At 37.6% G+C, this 20,876-nt stretch overlaps 1 protein-coding gene across 1 annotated transcript in view; it reads left to right on the top strand.

Moving 5' to 3' along the window:
* Positions 1 to 20,876, top strand: part of TRPM6 (transient receptor potential cation channel subfamily M member 6) — a 175,400-nt gene that overhangs the window by 68,253 nt on the left and 86,271 nt on the right. The window contains exons 11-18 of the mRNA XM_007939607.1: positions 1,968 to 2,102; positions 3,137 to 3,190; positions 7,508 to 7,648; positions 10,261 to 10,362; positions 11,844 to 12,121; positions 13,253 to 13,481; positions 17,268 to 17,420; positions 18,704 to 18,715. Coding sequence (XP_007937798.1) covers positions 1,968 to 2,102; positions 3,137 to 3,190; positions 7,508 to 7,648; positions 10,261 to 10,362; positions 11,844 to 12,121; positions 13,253 to 13,481; positions 17,268 to 17,420; positions 18,704 to 18,715 — 1,104 coding nt within the window. The remainder of the gene's footprint in view (positions 1 to 1,967; positions 2,103 to 3,136; positions 3,191 to 7,507; positions 7,649 to 10,260; positions 10,363 to 11,843; positions 12,122 to 13,252; positions 13,482 to 17,267; positions 17,421 to 18,703; positions 18,716 to 20,876) is intronic.

Below are 20,876 nucleotides of genomic sequence, written 5' to 3'. Positions count from 1 at the left end.
TTTTTTTTCCATAGCATCTTGGATACTATGCATATATTATTATCAAAACATTTTTTTGAAAATCTCTCTGAGGATATTAATGATAATTCCTTTAAACTTTCTTTTTCCCTAAATTGTCTTCTTCTTCCTAGTTGATGATTTTTTTTTTTTTTTGTCTGTTTGTTTTGATGTTGGAATAATTTCTTTTAGAAGGATGAGCACAATGTGGTCCCTATGATGCAGTGGTCAAAGATGTCCTAAATGTCCATCTTTCCAGGCTCCTGTACCACTTCATCATCTTTAATATCAGCCACTCCTCTTCCCCTCAGAACTCTCTCTCCTGTCTTAGAGTTCCATAATGTGCTGTAAGATCTTACAGAACTCACGCACCACCAAGGAAATGGCTCACTTAGTTGTGGAGGTTGACAAGTCCCAGATCTGTGGGTTAGATGCCAATCTGGAGGATTTTTCTCACTCACATGTTTGCAGGGGCTGACAAACCCAAATTGGCAGCTCAGATGACAGGCTTCTGTTGTCTCACAAGGCTGTGGAAGCTGGTGAATCAGGTCAGATGAGAGTCTGCTTTCTCAAGTCCTAAGAACTGGAGGTTAGATGATGATGAATCAGATGCAGGATCCAGAGCAAAACAGAGAACTTTGGCAGAGCATTCGTGTATGTTGGATGCAGACATGCCCTCAAGGAAACTACAGGTGGTGACTTGAGTCACACCCTCTAGTAAAGCAGTGACTCGGGATACAACCCACCTGATCCAGCCTCATTAATGTAACAGACAACTCATTGCAAAATGAGACCATAAGTACAGGCATACCAAACCAAAACCAAACTCACTGCCATCAAGTCAATTTCGACTCATAGTGACCCTTCCTTGGGTTTCCAAGAGGGTATCATTATGGAAGTAGATTACCCAACCTTCCTTCCCAGGAGTGGTTGGTGGGTTTGAACCACCAATCTTCTGGTTAGTGGCCAAATGCCTTAGGCACCATGCCAGCAGAGCTCCAAACTATAGGCATAGAGGCTAGAATTTACAATACATCACTAAATGAGGGACTATGGCTAGAAAAGCCATATTAAGTAATTCATTGCAACATGGGTTTTCATTATTTAAGAGTGGGGGTTGGAAAGCTCATTAGAAATTCTGAGCCTGTAGGTGGAGCTTGACAACTTTGGGCTTTACAGAAGGATGATCTAGTTGCCATTTTTGGGGGCCACTCTGATGTCAGCATGTCTTTTCTCTTGTGTTGGTCACATTATCAGAAAAGAATCTTCTAATTCCCTGGTTTGAGGTAAATGCCTTGCTGCTAAGGTTGTGCGAGTGAAGTGAGGGAAGACAACGGCGAAAGTTTCAACATTAAGGCTTCAGCATGTATATATATACCAGAATTCTGTGGTATACAACTGATTTGTTCTTGACTTTTTCAACTTTCTGTATTGGACTTTCTTGGGACTACTAAATCAATCACTATTGACCATCTGCTTTCCCACTTCCAACATGTACTCCGTCTCCACTCTTATTGTCCTTGACCAATTTCTTTTTTTAAAAAAAAAACCTTTACTTTTATTTGGTGGAGTTTTGAGTAGGAGTAAAATTAGATGCTTGTGTTCAATTTACCATTTATACCCAGAAGTAAAGATATAGTTTAAGTTTAAGTGGAAACAATGTTAATCTACCAAAAAAGAAAGAAATCTTGGATTTTTATTTGAATTATATTAAACCTGTACATTAATTTGATAAGCATTTAAATTTTTACAACAGTCAGTCTTCTTATCCAAGAACATGGGATGTTTCTTCATTTATTTGAGATTTTTTTTTTAATGACTTCAAGTTATTTTTTTTCCTCTTCTTGTACATTAGTAAGATTGCATTTTATTTTTATTGTTTATTTTTGAAATTAAATGCATGCAATCCTTTAATTATTTATACTTTCTGAATTCTCTTTATGTCTCTTAATTGTTTCTATTCTCTGAAGCCTGGTTCACTGGATCAAGCAATGTTGGATGCTTTAGTGATGGATCGGGTAGATTTTGTGAAACTCTTAATAGAATATGGGGTAAACCTCCATCGCTTTCTTACCATCTCACGACTTGAAGAGCTCTATAATACTGTGAGTATCAGAATATTTTATCTATCAGCTCCCTGAAGATTCACTTATTAATTAGCTTAAGATTTAGCCATCTCTTTGTCCACAGACAAAGACAATTATATATAGAGAGACTTCCCCACCAAAGAAGAAACATTCTTATCGATTCCATTTTGTCTTATGGTCATTTATGTATTTCTCATTTTAATAAAATGTGCTTGAAGAGCCCATTGAGGTACTCAATCTTTACACAGAAGAGAGGCATAAATTAAGAAAATACAGTAGTAAGATATAATTAAAATAAAAAATGTGAGTAAGGACAAATGGATTTTATTGAGTTATAGAATTCTAGTATTAAATTTCTCTTCTTGCAAAAATAGTACGCAAATTCTGTTGAAACTAGACTTGCTTACTCATTGTGAAAACACCAATTACTTAAGCCATGCACCCTACTTGAAATATCCTCCCTTTTAGTTTTCTTGAATTTGTCCTTTATTCAAAGCACTATCAAGCCCTATCTTCTTGCTTACCCAATTCTTGCCCTATAGTACTAATTAGTTGTAACTGTTTTTGAGCATACACATCTCCATATTATTGGTTTTTTAGTGTAAGAACTCAGACTCTTAGATTGTGAACACCCTAAAAAGAAAAGGCTTATATTGTTTATTGAGTTCCTTAGAGGCCTGATTGAACATGGTGAGTGTTCAATAAATAATTGTTTAGAGAATGAAATAATATGGTAGGATAAATTAGGGCAAAACATTTGTATATGCTAAAGGATAGTTATAAATTACATAAAATTTCTTTTTGTCTCTTGTCACATAAATTTAATTAAGCCCTTCAGTTTTTCCTCTCTCTCTCTCATTTGCTTTGAAAAGTATTTTAATCTAATTACATCTCTTGGGAAACACCTTCCTTAAAGTTAATTGACTTAAACTTCATTGCTAAAGATGTTGATGAAAAATTTCAGTAACGGTTACTTATGCATACTGAAATAATTTTTTCCCTCTTACCGCATGGTAATTTAAGGGAATAATTCCTCCTTTTGTTTATTACAGAAACAAGGACCTACTAATATGCTCTTATATCATCTTGTCCAAGATGTAAAACAGGTAAACTAATTACAACAGCATGGTGAGAATTTCTTTGTAGTTGTTTTGACTTTGTGATAGAGGTGTCACCTGATTTTTCTTTGTAAAATGTAGATTTGGATTTTTCTAGTGAAATACCTTCTATACCTGTGGCTCTGAACAATTTCTTTACCAAATTATACTTACATTTTTTCTCCTCAAGTTGTTAAAGATTTGATCAACCAAATAAGTGGCATTAGTTCATAATTTTTTCCTGTAAAAAAACTAAGAATTGCAGACATGTAAAACTTGTAATCAGAACTTCAATTCAACATAATATCACTTTACCACCACTGATGATAATAAAGGCAGCTAAAAACAGAGAAACTTGGTGGTTCTGTTATCTCTTTTTAGAGGACAAATACATGACTTGTAACACTGTTAGTATTGCTTTAAATACATATTGCTGATATGTATTCAGCTCAAATTTATTTTTTTAGTCTAATGTAAAGAGTCAGGGTGGAACTCATTTCTCCATATCCTTACCCATATTTTGTTCATGGTGCTCTTATTGAACATTAAATTAGACTGCATTTAAAATAAAATCCTTTGCTCTTCCATGAGTTACCAAACTTTCCAAGTTTAACAGACTTTATACCTTAGTTCCTTCTTCTTCTTCTTCTTTTTTTTTAACTTTTTATTGTAATTTGGCTAAAACTTTACAGAGCAGATTAATTTGTAATTCATTCATACACAATTTGTTTCATGACATTGACTGTAGTCCTCACAAGGTAACAGCACTCTTCCCACTTCCTCCCTGTATGTACTTTTTCCATTCTTCCGTCTTTCTTATCCTTTCCTGCCTTCAGAGATTTACCGCTGGGCAAATGTTGCCCTTTTGACCTCTTATGGTTGATTGTTCTGAGAAGTGTTTACCTCCCTGGTGTTATTATTCACCTTATAGACTTGTCTATTGTTTGGTTCAAAGTTGAGCCACTGGAATGAGTTCAATTCCAGGCTTGAAGGGTGACTGAAAGCCATAGCATCAGGGGTTCCACCAATCTCTATAAGACTGGTAAGGCTGGTGTTTTTGATGATTTTGAGTTTTTTCCTCATTCTTCTCCCACTCTATCCAGGACCATTATTGTAATCCCTTTTAGAGCAGTTGATTATGGTAGCCAGGCACCATCTAGTTCCGGGCTTAGGGTCATGGAGATGGGGTTTTTCTGGTCCATTACTCCTTTGTGCTAATTATTTTCATTTCTTCACTTTTCTTTGCTCCAGATAGGGAGATATCTATATTGCACCTTAGATGGTTGCTCACAAGCTTTTAAGACCCAGCCACTACTCACCAAATAGGATATAGAAAATTATCTTTGTGGACTATGTTATGCCAATTGACCTTGATGTCCCTGAAGACTATGGTCTTAAGTTCCCAGGTCCAGTGACTTATTATCTCAAAATATTTGATTATGACTAAGCAGTCTTCATAATTCCTTCTCTTATAATTACCAAGAACTTTTATTCACATCAACAGAAATTAACAGTGCTTTTTATTTGTCACCATGCTTGAAATCGATCCACAGTTCAGTTGAAAAAGTTTTTCTCACACAGTTCTTAAAATGATCATCTTCCTGAAGTCTAATATTTGATGGAGAGATTGTGGGCTTTGTGGGTGTATTGACTTGGTGGGGGAGCCGTAGTGACAGGATTGAAAAGGAAGACATTTAGTTGACAAATTAGTAGTAAGCAAAAGTGTCCATGCTGATTCAAGTTTAGTTTGTGTTCATGTAAAGCAAATTGATGGCAATGGTTAAAGTGCTTGACTGCTAACTGAAAGGTCAGTCAAGCCCACCAGCTGCTCTGTGGGAGAAGGACGTGGCAGTCTGCTTCTGTAAAGATATACACCATTGGAAAGTCTATGTGACAGTTCTATTCTGACCTATATGGTCACCATGAGTCAGAATCAACTTGAGGACAAGGAGTTTGGGATTTTGGTTATATCCAAATGGCTCATGGCATAGTGGGTAAGTCATTTGGCTGCTAACCAGAAGGTCCATGGTTCAAACTCACCAGCTGCTCCGTGGGAGGAAGATGAGGCATTCTACTTCTGTAAAGATTTACAGCCTTGGAAACCCAATATGTGTCACTATGAGTCAGAGTTGACTTGATGACAGTGGATGTGGTTTGGGTTTGATACTTTATTTCCTTAAACTTTAATCTTTTCACAGTAAAAAGCAGAAAACAAAGAAATAGGTTGAATATGTTTTTAACCTGTAGCAAATAAGAGCACTGTTTTTGTAGTTCCTTGATAAAAAGTAAATTTGAATGCGGAAAAAAGGAAACAAAATGATTCACACATGCAAACTTGTAGTAGGTATATAAAAGTTTATTTCTTTTTCAAAGCTTTCTTTGCATTATTCACTACTTATTGATTTCAGACTATGTTTAACACTCTTTGTACCTCTAAACATTTATCATGAAATAGATAGTTATGAAGAGATAGGAAGTTGGGTTTTAAGCTGCCAAGATAATTTTCATTTAGACTAAGACCTGTGCACTTGGAAATCTGTTGCTGAACTCTCCTACCAGCAGTGATATTAGTCTTGCCACAGGTTCATGTTTTGGCTCTGCCATTCCACATTCCTATTTCTATTTGTTCTACTTCCTTGTATATTTTTCTTTTTCATATGATGTAGTCAACATAAAGAAAAGTGTTGTAGCCATTTCCATGAAGAGAAAGGCTAATGATTTAATCTTGGACCATATATACACCTCACTTAATGCACATGGTTATATTGCCAAGACCAAATTGTTATGCAGAAATAGGCATTATGCAAAAATGCAAGATGTCTACATCACCTAACCCCCTCACTGTACTGAGAATGTTCTGCTGGGCCCCTGCTGTGGTCATCCGCTACCACCACCACTCCCTTCCCCATGTTGCCTCAGAAGACCTCAGCCCCCACCTCTGCAGCAGGTTGCCTAGTCTTCTAGAAACAGGGTGGCCCAAGTGCCACACCCCTCCCCATTCCTGGGTCCCCTCCCTCTCCTTTGCTCACCATATTTTCAGAATAGATGGCCCTGGCTCATCCCCTCAATGATCCCCAAACACCTTCGGTGGCTATGTTGGAGCAGGGGCACATGATCCATGGGCAGGATGGCCTGGGTGCCACAGCTGGGGATGCATGCTGCCTGCTGGGTCTCTCTAGTAGCCTTTTGCTTGAGCATCCCCTCAGCGCTCTGTGGGTGCCCCCCTCCCCCCGTCCCCTCCATGTCCCCATAACAATGGATAATCTAGAGCTTCCTCCAAGGCTGTAACAGCCAGGCCTGGCCTTTGCCCTTGACCCTAAACTGCAGCAGCTGCTGGCTACTCATCCACTGACTCAATCCCTGGCCAGGTAGGCTGCCCACCCTGACCTGTGCCCATCCAAGAGGAGGCACTGATGAAGTGTAAGGGGCTGCACAGATGCTGGTCTGCTGGCATGGGCTCCCAGGGACCTTGGGCACCCAAGTGCCTCATCACAAGGCTCCTTCTGACCGTGGCATGGACCATGTTTATCACTCCTTGGGGCTGGATGCTGGAGCCTGATCCTGGGGTCCTGCTTCCTTTTGTTTCCCGAGGGCAGCCCACCTTCAGGATGCCAGTTGCTGTTGCTCTGCCTGAGCCCTCTGTGGACAACCAGTACCCTTTGTTCCCTTTCCCAGCTGGACCTACTCCAGCCCCTGTCCATTCTGCCCAGCACCCTGGCACCTCAGGGAGACGGCACCCATTCTCCTATCCTGGGTGGTGAAATACTATGCAATATGAGCTTTCTTTCTATGTAAACACAGGGTCTGCTGATCAAAAACTCCATCAGAGAACTTGGCAGTTGTTACAGCCAGATGTGTGTCATTAATGCACAAAATAGTCACACAGGAGATTTTTTACTATTGTCATAAATGCAAAATTTTGGATAACGAGATAGTTGATAAGGGAGGAGTAGGTGCATATTATTTACAGGTAAGAATAAACTTTTAAAGTATAATTAAACATATTTATTCTAAAAGTGGTATGTATATGTGTATGCATGAGAAAGAGAGGTAGAAAGAGAGCAAATGAGTGAGAAGATACATACACACATTCTTTGTCTATGAAACTAAAAACTCTAATTAATGCAAAGTATCTTTTTTCCTTGATGTAAGCATATTATATCAAGAGCTGGTCATATTACTAGATCACTTTGTAAAGATGATTGAAAAATATGAGTCTACTCTTTGATATTAATTTGGTTATGTGTTAATGGCACAGTGAAAGAGATAGAAAAAAAGAATTGCAAGTAATGATTTATGACATTTCTTTTGTTGTTGCTGTTGCAGAATACCCTTCTCTCAGGCTATAGAATCACGCTGATTGACATTGGATTGGTAATAGAATATCTCATCGGTGGAGCATATCGCAGCAGCTACACCAGGAAAAATTTCAGAGCCTTGTACAACAACCTGTATAGAAAACACAAGGTAGCATCAATGAAAGGAGCCCTAGTAAAATTAAGGATAAGTAGGATTTGTAATTTTAGAAAAAATGATTTTGGGAAGTTCAGCTGGGGTTACTTTCTAAAATGGACATTTTTCTCATCAACATTTATTGAGCACCTGCTATATGTAAAGGACTGTGCTAAGTGCTGCATGCTGACCTAGGACAGACATAAAGATCAGGCGATTAGAAACTAGAGGAAACAGACTTATGAATAACTCACCATAGGACAATATGTATATGTCCTATACATATACATATTATATTAAAATATGAGCTCTGGTGGCTTAGTACCTAAGGCATTTGACTGTTAACCAGAAAGTTGGTGATTTAAATCCACCAGCCACTCTGTGGAAGGAAGACTGTGCAATCTACTTCCGTAAAGATTTACCACCTTGGAAACCCAAAGGGGGTCGCTATGAGTCAGAATCAACTTGATGGCAGTGAGTTTGATTTTTTTGTTTATACAATATATATTTTACATTGATTCCTTGGAAGGAAGGTTGGGCAATCCTACTTCCGTAGTGATACTGCCTTGGAAACCCAAGGAGGGGTCGCTATGAGTCGGGTTTGAGTTGATGGCACATAACTACGGCAACAACAACAACAACAAAATTTTACATTGATAAGGTATTGCCATATTAAAATAGAAGTCATGTGATGAGAAAAGTTAGAGCGAGATACACCTAGTTCTATTTTTGTTTCTTTTATTTTGTTTTTGAAAATACAGACATCAAAAGTTTGACGGGATTAGATGTATAAAACACAATATTGCATAGTCTGGGAATAACAAACCCATACATTGGAAGATGCATGCAGAATGTACTTAAAATATATATTATGCACATTTTATTTTCCATCAGTTTTTAAGCTCTAGAAATGTATAATTGGAATTGCTGGTTAGCAGAGATAACAAAATTCATTTCTTAAAAATACAGATCAGTAACCAGAAGAGACTAAGTCTTACTAAAGGATAGGGAAGTGTTAGTAAAGGTAGTTTAGGGGAATTTTTGGTTGAGGAAGAGCAGGAGCAGTGAGAGGCACAGTGCTGTGGACATCAGTGTGTTTTTGCAGTGACCAGGAGACCTGTGTTCTTGGAGAAGAAGAACCCATAGGTTGTGAGAGATTAAGGTAGAAGGGAGGTTTGCGCTAAGACCACATGAACTATCTAGAATACTAAGCCAGTTTTGACTTTTTTTTTTTTTTTTTTTTTTACTTAATCAGTTTAAGTGAATACTAAACTTGGCTTTAGGAAATGAACAGAAAAAACAAAACAAATGATAACCCAAAATCATAGAGTAAATATTCTTTACTAAGATTTCAAAGGCATAGGGATCACTTAAGAAGGTATCAGCTATTTCATTTAAGCAAAATATACATTTTGGTGAAGTTACTAGTGGTAGGTATAAAGGGTAGGTATACTAGGGTCTTGGTGGGAGCCACATAGAGAGGTTGTTAGGGATGTTACCTTAGGGACCTTTCTAGAAATGGTCCACCAATATTAGATTACCCATTTCTCAGTTTCTTTTCCATTGAAGGAGTGTAGAGATCATTGTATTCACAATACACTAGATTGTAGCAGTTATGAGTACATGGTTTGGAGTAAGACAGATCTCACCTTGAGTCCTAATTTTGCTCATTAGTAATTCTGTAATCCAAATCAAGAAACTTAACCTCTCTATGTGTCAATTTCTTCATCTATAAAATGAGATTAATACTTCTCTCATAAATTTGCCAGAAGAAATATGTAATACTCCAAAATCCATATTCCTGCTACATAGAGGGTGTAGAACAGCTGTTAGCAATAGTAGTCATTGTGATTATTACTATAATGATGCTATTAATTTTATATCATACCATCACTGTGACTACTACTATTAATTTGGGCATTATCTTTGAAAAGGCCTTGACCACATCACTTCTGTGTCTAATTTTCATCCAGAAAACACAAACTAAAAATAAATAAAGCAGTTCAAGGCTTATGGTTTGGTACCATATATTTTTATCTTAGTCCTTTTAAGAATGCTTCCTTTTTTTTCTTTCTCATTGATGAGAACTTCATGATGATAGAGCATGATAACTACATTGCTGTTGGGCCCTGCCACTAAAATTCCAATGGATATATTACATAACACCTGGAAAAATTCCAGTAACTTTCTAATTTAGACGTTAACCTTGGAGCTGTTTGTGGATAGGGACTTTTTCTTATCATAACTGTGAATCTTTATTGCCTATTTTGAACTTGTTCCAGATAGAAAACATCCATTGATTCCAATGGAATTTCCACATAGAGAAGGACTCCAGACATATAGTGGGGAACAAGAGATTGTGTTCTCTTAGATATTAGGAAATAACAGTGTGTTTCATAAAAAGAAGGCTCTTGCTAAGTAAACTTTCCTCTAGAGAGATTAATTGCTAATCATGGGTGAGTGACAGAGATAAACTGAATATCACAACATTATTTGGTATTCATTACTGTCTAGAAATAAAATTTTGTCACCATTGTAATTTTCTTTTTCCCATTTTTGATTTATTTTAAAAATAAAATAACCACATATACCAGAGAGTGACCAACTTTGCTCAAAGCCTTTCCCAGCCCTCCCTTCACCGGAGACGCCACTCGGGAAGTAGAAATGAGTCTGCTGAAAGCACACTGCATTCTCAGTTCATTAGAACAGCCCAGCCTTACAAACTCAAGGTACCACTTACTTGTTTCTAGACTAAAAATAGCATTGGTTTTGCAGACTGAGACTGTTTCTTCATTTACAGCTGGGTAAAGGGAGGTGCAAATACAGGGACCATTTAGAAGAACCAAAAACAGATGACGCAAGGCAGAAGCATAACACACCTGTCCTCTTAGAACAATGAGCAAAGGCTCAGGACAGAGCACTGGCAACTAAATGATTGCCTGAGCTTACACTTGAGCCTCTCTTCATTGTTCCTGCCTCTACCATGTCCCAAGGGTGGATCAGGAAGGCGGTCCATGGGCTGGTACTAAAAAATGTAGTCATTAGTCCAATACCACACCCTTATTCCCCTTTTCCCAGGGCTAATAAGATGTAACTGACGTCTTCCTTCTTCTTCACTGCTCTCTCTGACTCTTTCCATCTTCTTTTTTCCTCCTTGAAGCATTCTTGAAATTAATTTTATCCTAATGTTACAAGTATGATGATGAGAATGTATCTATGTGTATATGTGTGAGAGCAATGTTGTGATTTTCCCTCTTCCTATGCCCCCTCAAGCCCATTTTCCTCTGAGGATGAGGATGAGTGTTTTTGCTCAAGAGTTTCCATATAAATGGTTATGATGTTGGCCCAAAGAAGTATGCTTTCCATGGTTTCTGAGATTAAAATATATTTTGCAAGTTCATTTTTGGTCATCATCAGTAAAAACATATTCCTTTTGTTTGTAGAAATGGAAGAAATTTATTACATTTTTTTACTTTAACTTCTTTAATTCCAAATAATAATAGAACGTTTGTTGTTTTCCAGGCATTATGCTCAATATTTGGTTGAGTTTGGGATGTGGGTGGGTAGGGAAAGAAATAATGATGATTGAGAAATGATCCAGCCTCCCTCTTCAAAATAATAATCATAATGCAACATGATGAGCACTGAAATATACAAAGTGATATAGACATATGTGGGGAGTTAGAGAATGGCATTTGAGTTGAACCGAAAAGAGTGGGTTTACCAGATGGAGAAAATAATTTTATTATTATACCATCACTACTAGAGAAATAGAATCAGAATAAAGGAAAAGCAACTCCAAACTTATTTGGATGCATGTGGGCAACACTAGTGGCATTTCTCTAAGGGGAAAATAATGAATCTGTTTGCTAAGGTGAGATCAGAGTCTTATAGTTTTCATTTCTCCAATAAATTGTTATTTTATCCTGTTCTGTTGAGTATCTGAAAGGGTAGTGTTTTAACTTGTGTTAAATATACTGAAAACATCTCAGCTTAAGGACACTGGATCTATTAAATGCAACAAGGAATAAACTACTTTAAAGGGTCTAAATTTTGGTTGCTAGTTTATAAATTCCTGTTATTATTTCCACCTCTTTATTACCATGATTTTAAAAAATATTTCTTAGATACCCCTTTTGTTTCATTAGGCAAGTAGAACCATTGTACATTGGAGAATTTGGAAACTCACTCCTATTTCATTTTCCAACAGGAAAAGTCTGTAGCCCTTCATAAATCAAGGAAGAAGTCAAAAGAACAAAACATATCAGAGGATCCTGAGTCTACTGGCTTTCTTTACCCTTATAATGACCTGCTAGTTTGGGCTGTGCTCATGAAAAGGCAGAAGATGGCCATGTTCTTCTGGCAACATGGCGAAGAGGCCACGGTTAAGGCCGTGATTGCTTGCAAACTCTACCGAGCAATGGCCCGTGAAGCTAAGGAGAGTAATATGGTAGATGATGCCTCTGAAGAGTTGAAAAATTACTCAAAGTAGGAATTCTCTCTTCACTTCATACTAAACACTGACAGTTCTTAGAATGGCTAGATACTTTTATCTCCCTCACCTTAGAACTTATAAGATAAGTAAACTTATTGCTGTGCATTTCATGGACTCTCCTATTTAAAGGGTCCGTAAATATTTTAAGGAGCTTTGTGGAATAAAGGGAAAAAAAGGTGACCTTCAAGTCAGGAGACTTGAGTGCTAGTCCCAGTATAGCTGTTTACTAATTGGGCAAGTCAACTGATCTTTCTGGCCTAAGGCTTCTTAACTATAAAATATTCAGTTGATGATATTGAAAGTCCCTCACAACTCTCAAGTTCTTTGACAATAAGTCAAGGCAGATCCTGCTGTTTACTTTAAGTGTTCCAGGTGAGTAAAAAGTAAATCAAGTGTATTAAGGAATCAGAGAGTGATGAGGGAGATAGGAAAGTTTTTGACTTTTTGATGATTAAAGTCAGAAATATTTGCCAATTTAAAAATTTTCCTTAGTAGTGAGGAAAGAAGGGAAGCTGAGTTAATGGAAACTAATTTATAATTTTGATTTTAAAAAACAACTCCAGAAAATGATAACATCTACTTTTCAGAGGAAATGCCTCATGAAAAATCAAAAAAGCCCATGGGTTTCCCCAGCTCTAACTTCTTCTAAGTAATTTACAGATTTTGTAAAATCATCAAAATCTATTACATTCTTTAAAATATTAAAAAAAAAAAAATTATGTCTCCAATTTTCCTTAATTGCTTATTCAGTTTTGAACAGTTTTTACTGTCAAGAATTTCTTTATTGAGTCTTATCAGGGTGTCTCAGATCACGATATATATATATATATATAACTCATTGTATCATGTGGCATGTGCTTCTCCTCACGAATGGCTCAGGTACTTCCGGTGTAAAGCAAATTCTGTTTGCTACAGCATATACCCTCGAGTCCTGCTTCTTCTGGAACTTAAGAAGAAATGAGCAGCAATCCCTCTAAAATACCTTCTGTAAACTGAGATTATTAAATTGCTGTTGCTCTTTTTCATCAAGGATAATTAATTTGTCATTTTTTTTTTTTGTCTCATATCCAATCTTTTAGAATGTTCCTGGAGCTCTCACTTGTATTGGTTTTCTCTCATTATAGGCAGTTTGGCCAGCTTGCCCTGGATGTGTTGGAGAAAGCATTCAAGCAGAATGAGCGAATGGCCATGAAACTGTTGACATATGAACTCAAGAACTGGAGCAATGCTACCTGCTTGAAACTGGCTATGTCTGGAGCATTGCGTCCCTTTGTCTCCCATACTTGTACCCAAATGCTACTGACCGACATGTGGATGGGGTGCCTAAAATTGAGGAAACATTCTTGGTTAAAGGTAAATTTACTTGTCTGATGGAGTTGAATCTTAGTTTAGTCTCAAGGTCTGTATTCTTGAGTTCCTTTTTCACTTGTTCGAGAGGTGTATCTTCAGGAAAACCAATTAGTGTCACCTCACAGATAAGCTGGAGTCCTTACCTGTGGAACTTCTGGCAATTACTCCCTTTTCCACTACTGCAGTTTCTTTAAAAAATAAGGGGGGGGGGGTAAATTTATCTACTCTGGCCACCACAAAAACACGTTAAAGTGGAGATGTTTAGAAGATCTTAAAAGCATATACAAACATTGTTCTGTAAGAATTCCCAGGTATATAGTGAGCTTACAAAGGACAAGGTTGTAGTCACTTCTTGGCCACAGCCAGCTACCCGGTGGGAGCAAGCAGTTGGACCTGTGGGCTCGAGACCATGGTCACAGGGGACATCAAGCTCAATTGGAATAACATACTACACAAAACATTGTTCTACCTCCTACTTTCGTGAGTAGTGACTGGGATCTTTAAAGTTTGCAAGTGGCCATCTAGATGCAATGATGGGTCTCTCCTTGTCCAGAGCAAAGAAGAATGAAGAAAACCAAAGATTTCTGGAAACAATTAGTCCAAGGGACTGGTACACCATACGATCCTCAGTCTATATGACTATGAGACCAGAAGAACTAGATGGTGCCCAGTTACCACTGTCAACCACTTGGAGGGGGAATTTATGTAGGAGATCCTGGATTGAGTGGGAGAACAATGTGGAACAAAACTCAAAATCATAAAAAAAATAAAAGAAACCAAGTTTGCTGGTCTGATAGAGCCTGATGGAACCCCTGAGACTATGGCCCCTCGCTGCCCTTCAGGTCTGGAATTGAACCTACTCCTGTGGCTTCCAGCTAAGCTAAAGACAGGTATATAAGCTGAACATTTATATTAGGTAGATACATTTCTTGGAGAGATCAATCAAGGGAGAATAGAAGGGCTGTGTATGCATAGGCAGACAGCTCAGGGGGCAGAAGTGCATGAGAGGGAAAGACAGAAGGAACAGGTAACTATGGGGAAGAAGTGGGAGGGGAGCTGTTGCATTGTGATAAATTGCAGTCAATGTCATAAGACAAAGTATATGTGAACTGCTGTATGGAAAATGAATTTGCTCTGTAAACTCACAATAAAATATATATTTTTAAAAAAAGCATATGCAAACATGCAAATTTTTGTTATTTCCAAACTCCTTTGTCACTAATAATTATAACAACAGTAATTGAGACTTTTTAATGGATTTTTTTCTCAGCTTGAAAATACTAACAGATAAACAACAACAACAAAAAACCAAACTCACTGCCATCAAGTTGGATTCGACTCATAGTCACCCCTCCTTGGGTTTCTGAGGCGGTATCACTATGGAAGTAGATTGCCCAATCTTTCTTCTGAGGCATGGCTGGTGGGTTTGCACCTCCAGCCTCTGGTTAGCAGTCAAATGCCTTAGACACTACACCACCAGAGCTTCCCCCACTAACAGTAAGCTAAATAAAACTATTTTGGTTGTTCAGCTTACCCAATGTGTTGTTTCAGGGAATAAAAGGCTGTTTTATAAGGCTACAGTCACATACATTTGTTCATACCACAGTTCACCCTTATTCCTCACTCTTGAATAATCAACAGTAATTTAGGTAACCACTAAGAACATTTAATCTTTGACATCAAACTAAGCCTAAAGCTTTAGGGTGTGGTCAACCTTAAAAAAGCACATATGCTTATGAAACTGAATAAAAAGACATAAAGCATGAGCATGAAGAGGTTTGTTTTATATTTTAACTTTATTTTCCCTCCAAGGAAATAAAAAAAAAACCCTGCCTAGTCAAACTCACTGCTGTTGAGTCAGATCTGACTCATAGAGACTCCTCCTTGGGTTTCCGAGGTGGTATCACTACAAAGTAGATTGCCCAGTCTTCCTTCTGAGGAGTGGCTGGTGGGTTTGAACTGCCAGCTTCTGGTTAGCAGTCAAATGCCTTAGGCACTACACCACCAGAGTCTCTGAATTATGGCAACCCTGTGTGTGTTAGAGTAGAGCTATTCTACGTAAGTTCTTCAAAGCCTTTTTTTCCCCCCCTAGAAGTAAATTATGAGACCTTTCTTCTACATTGTCTGAGATGTGGGTGAAATCCGTGTCACTCATTCAACAAGCAGTTGAGCTCTTAAGTGTTTGCGCCACTCAGAGACTCCTTATTCTCCCTAGAGAAAAAAATAAAAGACCCAAACCCACTGCCATCAAGTCAATTCTGACTCATAACTACCCCCATTGGGTTTCCAAGGCAGAAAAATTTATATAGAAGTAGAATGCCTCATCTTCCCATGGAGCAGCTGGTAGGTTTGAACCACCAACCTGGTTAACAATCAAATACCTTACCCACTATGCCACCATGTCATGTGAGATTAGGAACACATTTGCAAATAATTGTCTTGATGTTCTGGTTAGACTAATTCCAAGTGGATGGGGACATGAGGAAGATCACTTAGGGTTGTATGTGAATGGGAAAATTCATTAAGTTGATTTTAGGGTAATAGGTTCCAACATTTCTCTTAGAACTTGGGTATTGATTTTGGTTTGTCAAGTCAATTGTTCTGCAGTAGAAAAGGGCAATAGCATGTGAAGTCTCATCAAGAAGTATGTAGGAATGGATTAGTGTAATATGATCACTGTGTGTGCTAACTATGATGTTTCTAGACTTAGAAGATTGCATGAGTTCTGGGTTTTACATCTGAAAAGAAAACAAACAAAATATAGTCCCATATCAGAACTGAAGCAAGTCCAAAGAACCTTCACATGAGGTCAAGCTTTAAAATAGAACAATAAAAGGCCATGTCAGCATGAAAGAAATGAAGGTTGACAAGGTATGACCATGGCATCACTGAGGTTGGTGTCACTCAGTACGATAACTCATAGTGTCATCCCCCCAGCAACCTCCTCCTATACCAGATTATACAGAATCCTTAGTAATGTTTATTATCATTTTTAATCAAAGAAAATGATAAATATAGTTGTAAATAACTTAAATGCAGGATTTCATGGATTATATTAAGTATATATTTGTATATACCCTATGGACCAATTTTACTCTCTCCTATGGGCTTGCTATGGGAGCTCTGGTAGCGTAGTGGGTAAGGCACTTGACTGCTAACCAGAAGGCTGGTGGTTCAAACCCATCAGCCACTCCTTGGAAGGAAGATGGGGCAATCTACTTCCGTAGTGATACTGCCTCGGAAACCCAAGGAGGGGTCGCTATGAGTCGGGTCCGACTCAACAGCACATAACAACAACAACAATATATTTATATGTAGATACCTGTTTTTTAATTTCTTTTTATAAAACATGGAGTCGGTTACACTATATATATTGTTCTATAACTTTTTTTTTCCCAGTTAACAATATATCTTGAGTACTTTTTCATTCTATTCAACATTGCTTTTGTTTTTGTGGTGCTTGCGTAGTTTTCCATATTGCATAATTGTCTCACACCAGCTGTCTCTCTGTAGATGGACATTTAGTTTGACACTGGGTTTTTGGTATTACAAATAACCCTGCACTGAGCATCGCTATCCATATATGCTGGCTCTGATGAATTTTCCTGAGACAGAAATTTCTATAACTGGAATTGCTGAGTCAAAAGTTATGTATTAAATTGGGATATAAACTAAATTGTAGATGGGCCTGGCATTTTGTATATACTTAAATTCTTAATTTTGTTATTTGAATAATATCTGTGCCTTATGTAACCTCTGTTATTTATTTTGCTTTGTTTTCTTTTAAAGATCATCATAAGTATTCTTTTACCACCTACCATTTTGACACTGGAATTTAAAAGCAAAGCTGAGATGTCGCATATCCCACAGTCCCAGGACTACCAATTTACCTGGTATTACAGTGACCAGAATGCCAGCAGTACCAAGGAAAATGCTTGTATGGTTAGTGCAATATTATATCATATGTTCAATATAACAATGAGTTGAGTTTTTATAATATTAATTGCACTGAAACATGCACATATATAAAATTTATTGGCAATCTGTTAAGTGCAAATTTCTGTCAGCACTGTTTCAGTCCAGTGACAACACATGATCCTTGAGTTGTATAGTTTTTTTAAAGCCTTCTGAATCATCAATCAGATATTTAATTCTCTTCTGCATAATTTTAATCATATTCTACTATAGTCAGATGTAGCATGTGTGGTAGACCTAGTTAACTCCAAATGTGATTAAGCAGAATACTCCAAAGCCCAAATAAAAGACAGTTGTTTACCTCTTTATTTTCCTTTCTGACTAGCAGAATAAGTAGACTTTCTATTTTTCTAAAACAAGAATGAGAAATGCTTCATATTCTTAAAATGTTTATTTACAAATGTGCTGGTTTGGAATTTGTGTTAATCATCACTGTTCTACTCCACAAATCTTCTCACTTGTTAAATCCAGTGGTTATGAATAATTTTACTTGATTTCCAATATTTATGCTCTTTCACAGGTAACTTGAGCTACTTACTTCTCTTGCAGCCTTCTTCACTTAGAGAGTCTGCAGTATGTTGTTTGGTTTTTATGCTTCAGCTTAGATCATTACTTATGAAGTTTTTATTTACTGTCAGGAGTAGTAAATATCTTCTTCGGTACTTATTACTTTAATAAGGCATCTTCTCTAGCATTTTATCTCATGTGCTTGTTATAATATTTGAAATTATATTCTCGAAATATTAAATTAAAGCTAATTATCTGTCTATCTATCATCTATCTTTATGGCCGGCATCTGTTGTGATTGGCTCAGTGTTCATTCTGACTCGATAACACCCCTTTCAGACAAGTTGTTAAGTATTTTGACTATTACTCCTGGGTGTGTACGTACATATGACTTCTTCCCTTCCTTCTTTCCTTTCTTCTCTCCTTCAGAATCTCTTCAAAGCTGGGCTAATGAGCCGTACTGGTCACAATGGTTAAGCATTTGGCTGCTAACTGAAAAGTTGGTGGTTTGAACACAGCCAGTGGTTCTGTGGTAGGAAGAGCTGGCAATCTGCTTCTATGAAGATGACAGCCTACGAAGCCAAGTGGGGAAGTTCTGTTTTGTTGCTGTCAGTCAAAAATCGATCCGACGGCACCTGACACTAATACCAAACCTTGGCTGCTCGGCTTGCCACAGTAGTGATTGTACTGGCTAGATGATATAGCTGCTAGGTATAGATGGTTTAATGTATTTTCTTTAAGAGAAGGAATATAGTGTTTATCTAACCCCTTGCGATGGCACTATATTTACAAGTTCTTAGTGAAGGACCATTTGGAGCAGAGCACAGACCAGATACTTTTTTAAAAACAACGAGAAAAACTTTTTGTTGTGATTTGGGTGAAAGTTCACAGAGCAAATTGGTTTTCCACACAAAAATTCATACGCATTTTGTTTTGTGACATTGATTGCAATACCACTTTTCCCACTTCCTTCCTGTGTTTACTGTTTCTGTTTGTCCTTCTGTCCTTCTTTCTGAGCTTTCTGAGCTTCCTGCTTTCTGAGCTTTATCCCTGGGCAAGAGCTGCCCTCTTGATCTTGTGCAGTTGATTCTTCAAAGGAGGGCATACCTCTCTGGTGTTCTTCACCTTATAGACTTGCCTATTGTTTGGCAGAATGTTGAGCCGTGGGGATGAGTTCAGTTCCAGACTTGAAGGACGTCGAAGGGCCATAGTCTCAGGGGTTCTATCAGTCTCCATCTGACTAGTAATCCTGGTCTTTTTTCATTATTTTGAGTTTTGTTCCACATTTTTCTCCTACTCTGTCCAGGACCTTCTATTATGATCTCTTTCAGAGCCAGACCAGACATTTCTAATAGCATGATCAACAGGCATTTATTGCTTACAGAATAAGCAGGACAGGGGTGAGTAGAATAACACACATCATCAGGAGCCTAGGTTTTCTGAAGTTAGGCTCCTGTCCACAAGACTAGATCACATCTAAACATACCCCAATTCACATCTTGGGAGAAGAATGCCTAAATTTCCTCATTGTTAGGATTACATGCTAATCGGAAAGCCGTGTCTACATACCAAATATCATGTACAGAGAGAAGGAGTAATGAAAGGTAAAAGGGGGTAATCAAAGTGAAAGCCCCTTCTAGGACATCATTATTGCCCTTATTCAGACTTTTCTAAATTTGTGGAAGCCAGAGAATGGCTCTTTCTCCATTACCCCTTCAGATAGAGTTCTACGTTTCTTCATAGTGCAGTATATTTCCCCTAAAGCACATACTGTACTTTATATTCATTACTAGCTATTATGTCCATTAACAGCTAGAGAGATGGTGAGTGGGCAATTATTATATAGCACACCTGTGCATCCAGCACCCTTTTAGGCATAGGATGCAATCCTTATGTGTGAAACATTCTGCTTGGCTTTAAGACTATTTAGCTATTCATATTTAGTTTAGCTTACTTGTTGAAGTGTTTAGTGAAGGAAACTGTCTGTCATCTATCTATACACACACACAAATACATAAATATATTGGAAGGTTCTTTTTTAAAAAAACATGCATTTTATTGAAATATAATTTGTGTACAGTGAAATACACAAAACTAAAGTGACATGGGTCAATGCAATTTTTTTTTTCAATGTTCCACCCCCGCTCCTCCCACCCCTGGCAACCAACAAAGAAAGTTTCCCTCAATATATAAACCTTTCCTTGACCCTCCACAACAACGAACTAATACTATATTTGTCCTTCTGTGATTGACTTATTTCACTCAGCATAATGTCCTCCAAGTTCATCCAATAATGTGGTATTTTGTAGACTCTACGTTATTCTTTAGTGCTGCATAGCATTTCAGTATGTGTATGTACCATAGTTCGATCATCTACTCTTTCGCTGATGGGCACGTAGGTTGTTTCCATCTTTTGGCTATTGTAAATAGTGCTGTGATGAATATGAGTGTGCATGTATCTGTTCCTGTCTTGGCTCTCACTTCTCTAGGATATATACCTAGTAATAGGATTGGTGGGTCAAATGGTATCTCCAATTCCAACTTTCTAAAGAATCGCCATATTGCTTTCCACAGTGGTTGTATCACTTCATAGTCCCACCAGCAGTGTATGAGAGTCCCAATCTTTTCACATCCCCACCAGCATTTGTTATTTTCTGTCTCATTGAATTTTGCCATCAGTGCTGGGGTGAGATGGTATCTCATTATTGTCTTGATTTGTATCTCTCTGATGACCAATGATTGTGAGCATCTTTTCATGTCTTAGCATGCCACCTGAATATCCTCCTTGGTGAAGTGTCTATTCATGTCTTCTGCCCATTTTTCAATTGGATTGTTAATTCCTTTGGTGTTGAGGCATTGGAGTTTTCTATAAATCTTGTTTGTATGTTATCTACACAAGTATGGATTACATCTCAA

The sequence above is a fragment of the Orycteropus afer genome, unplaced genomic scaffold (genome assembly GCF_000298275.1).
Source record: "Orycteropus afer afer isolate SDZICR_OR568_19922 unplaced genomic scaffold, OryAfe1.0 scaffold00005, whole genome shotgun sequence".
Taxonomy (NCBI): Eukaryota; Metazoa; Chordata; class Mammalia; order Tubulidentata; family Orycteropodidae; genus Orycteropus; species Orycteropus afer.
The sequence above is the reverse complement of the archived record's forward strand: the minus strand, read 5'-3'. Positions and strand labels throughout refer to the sequence as shown.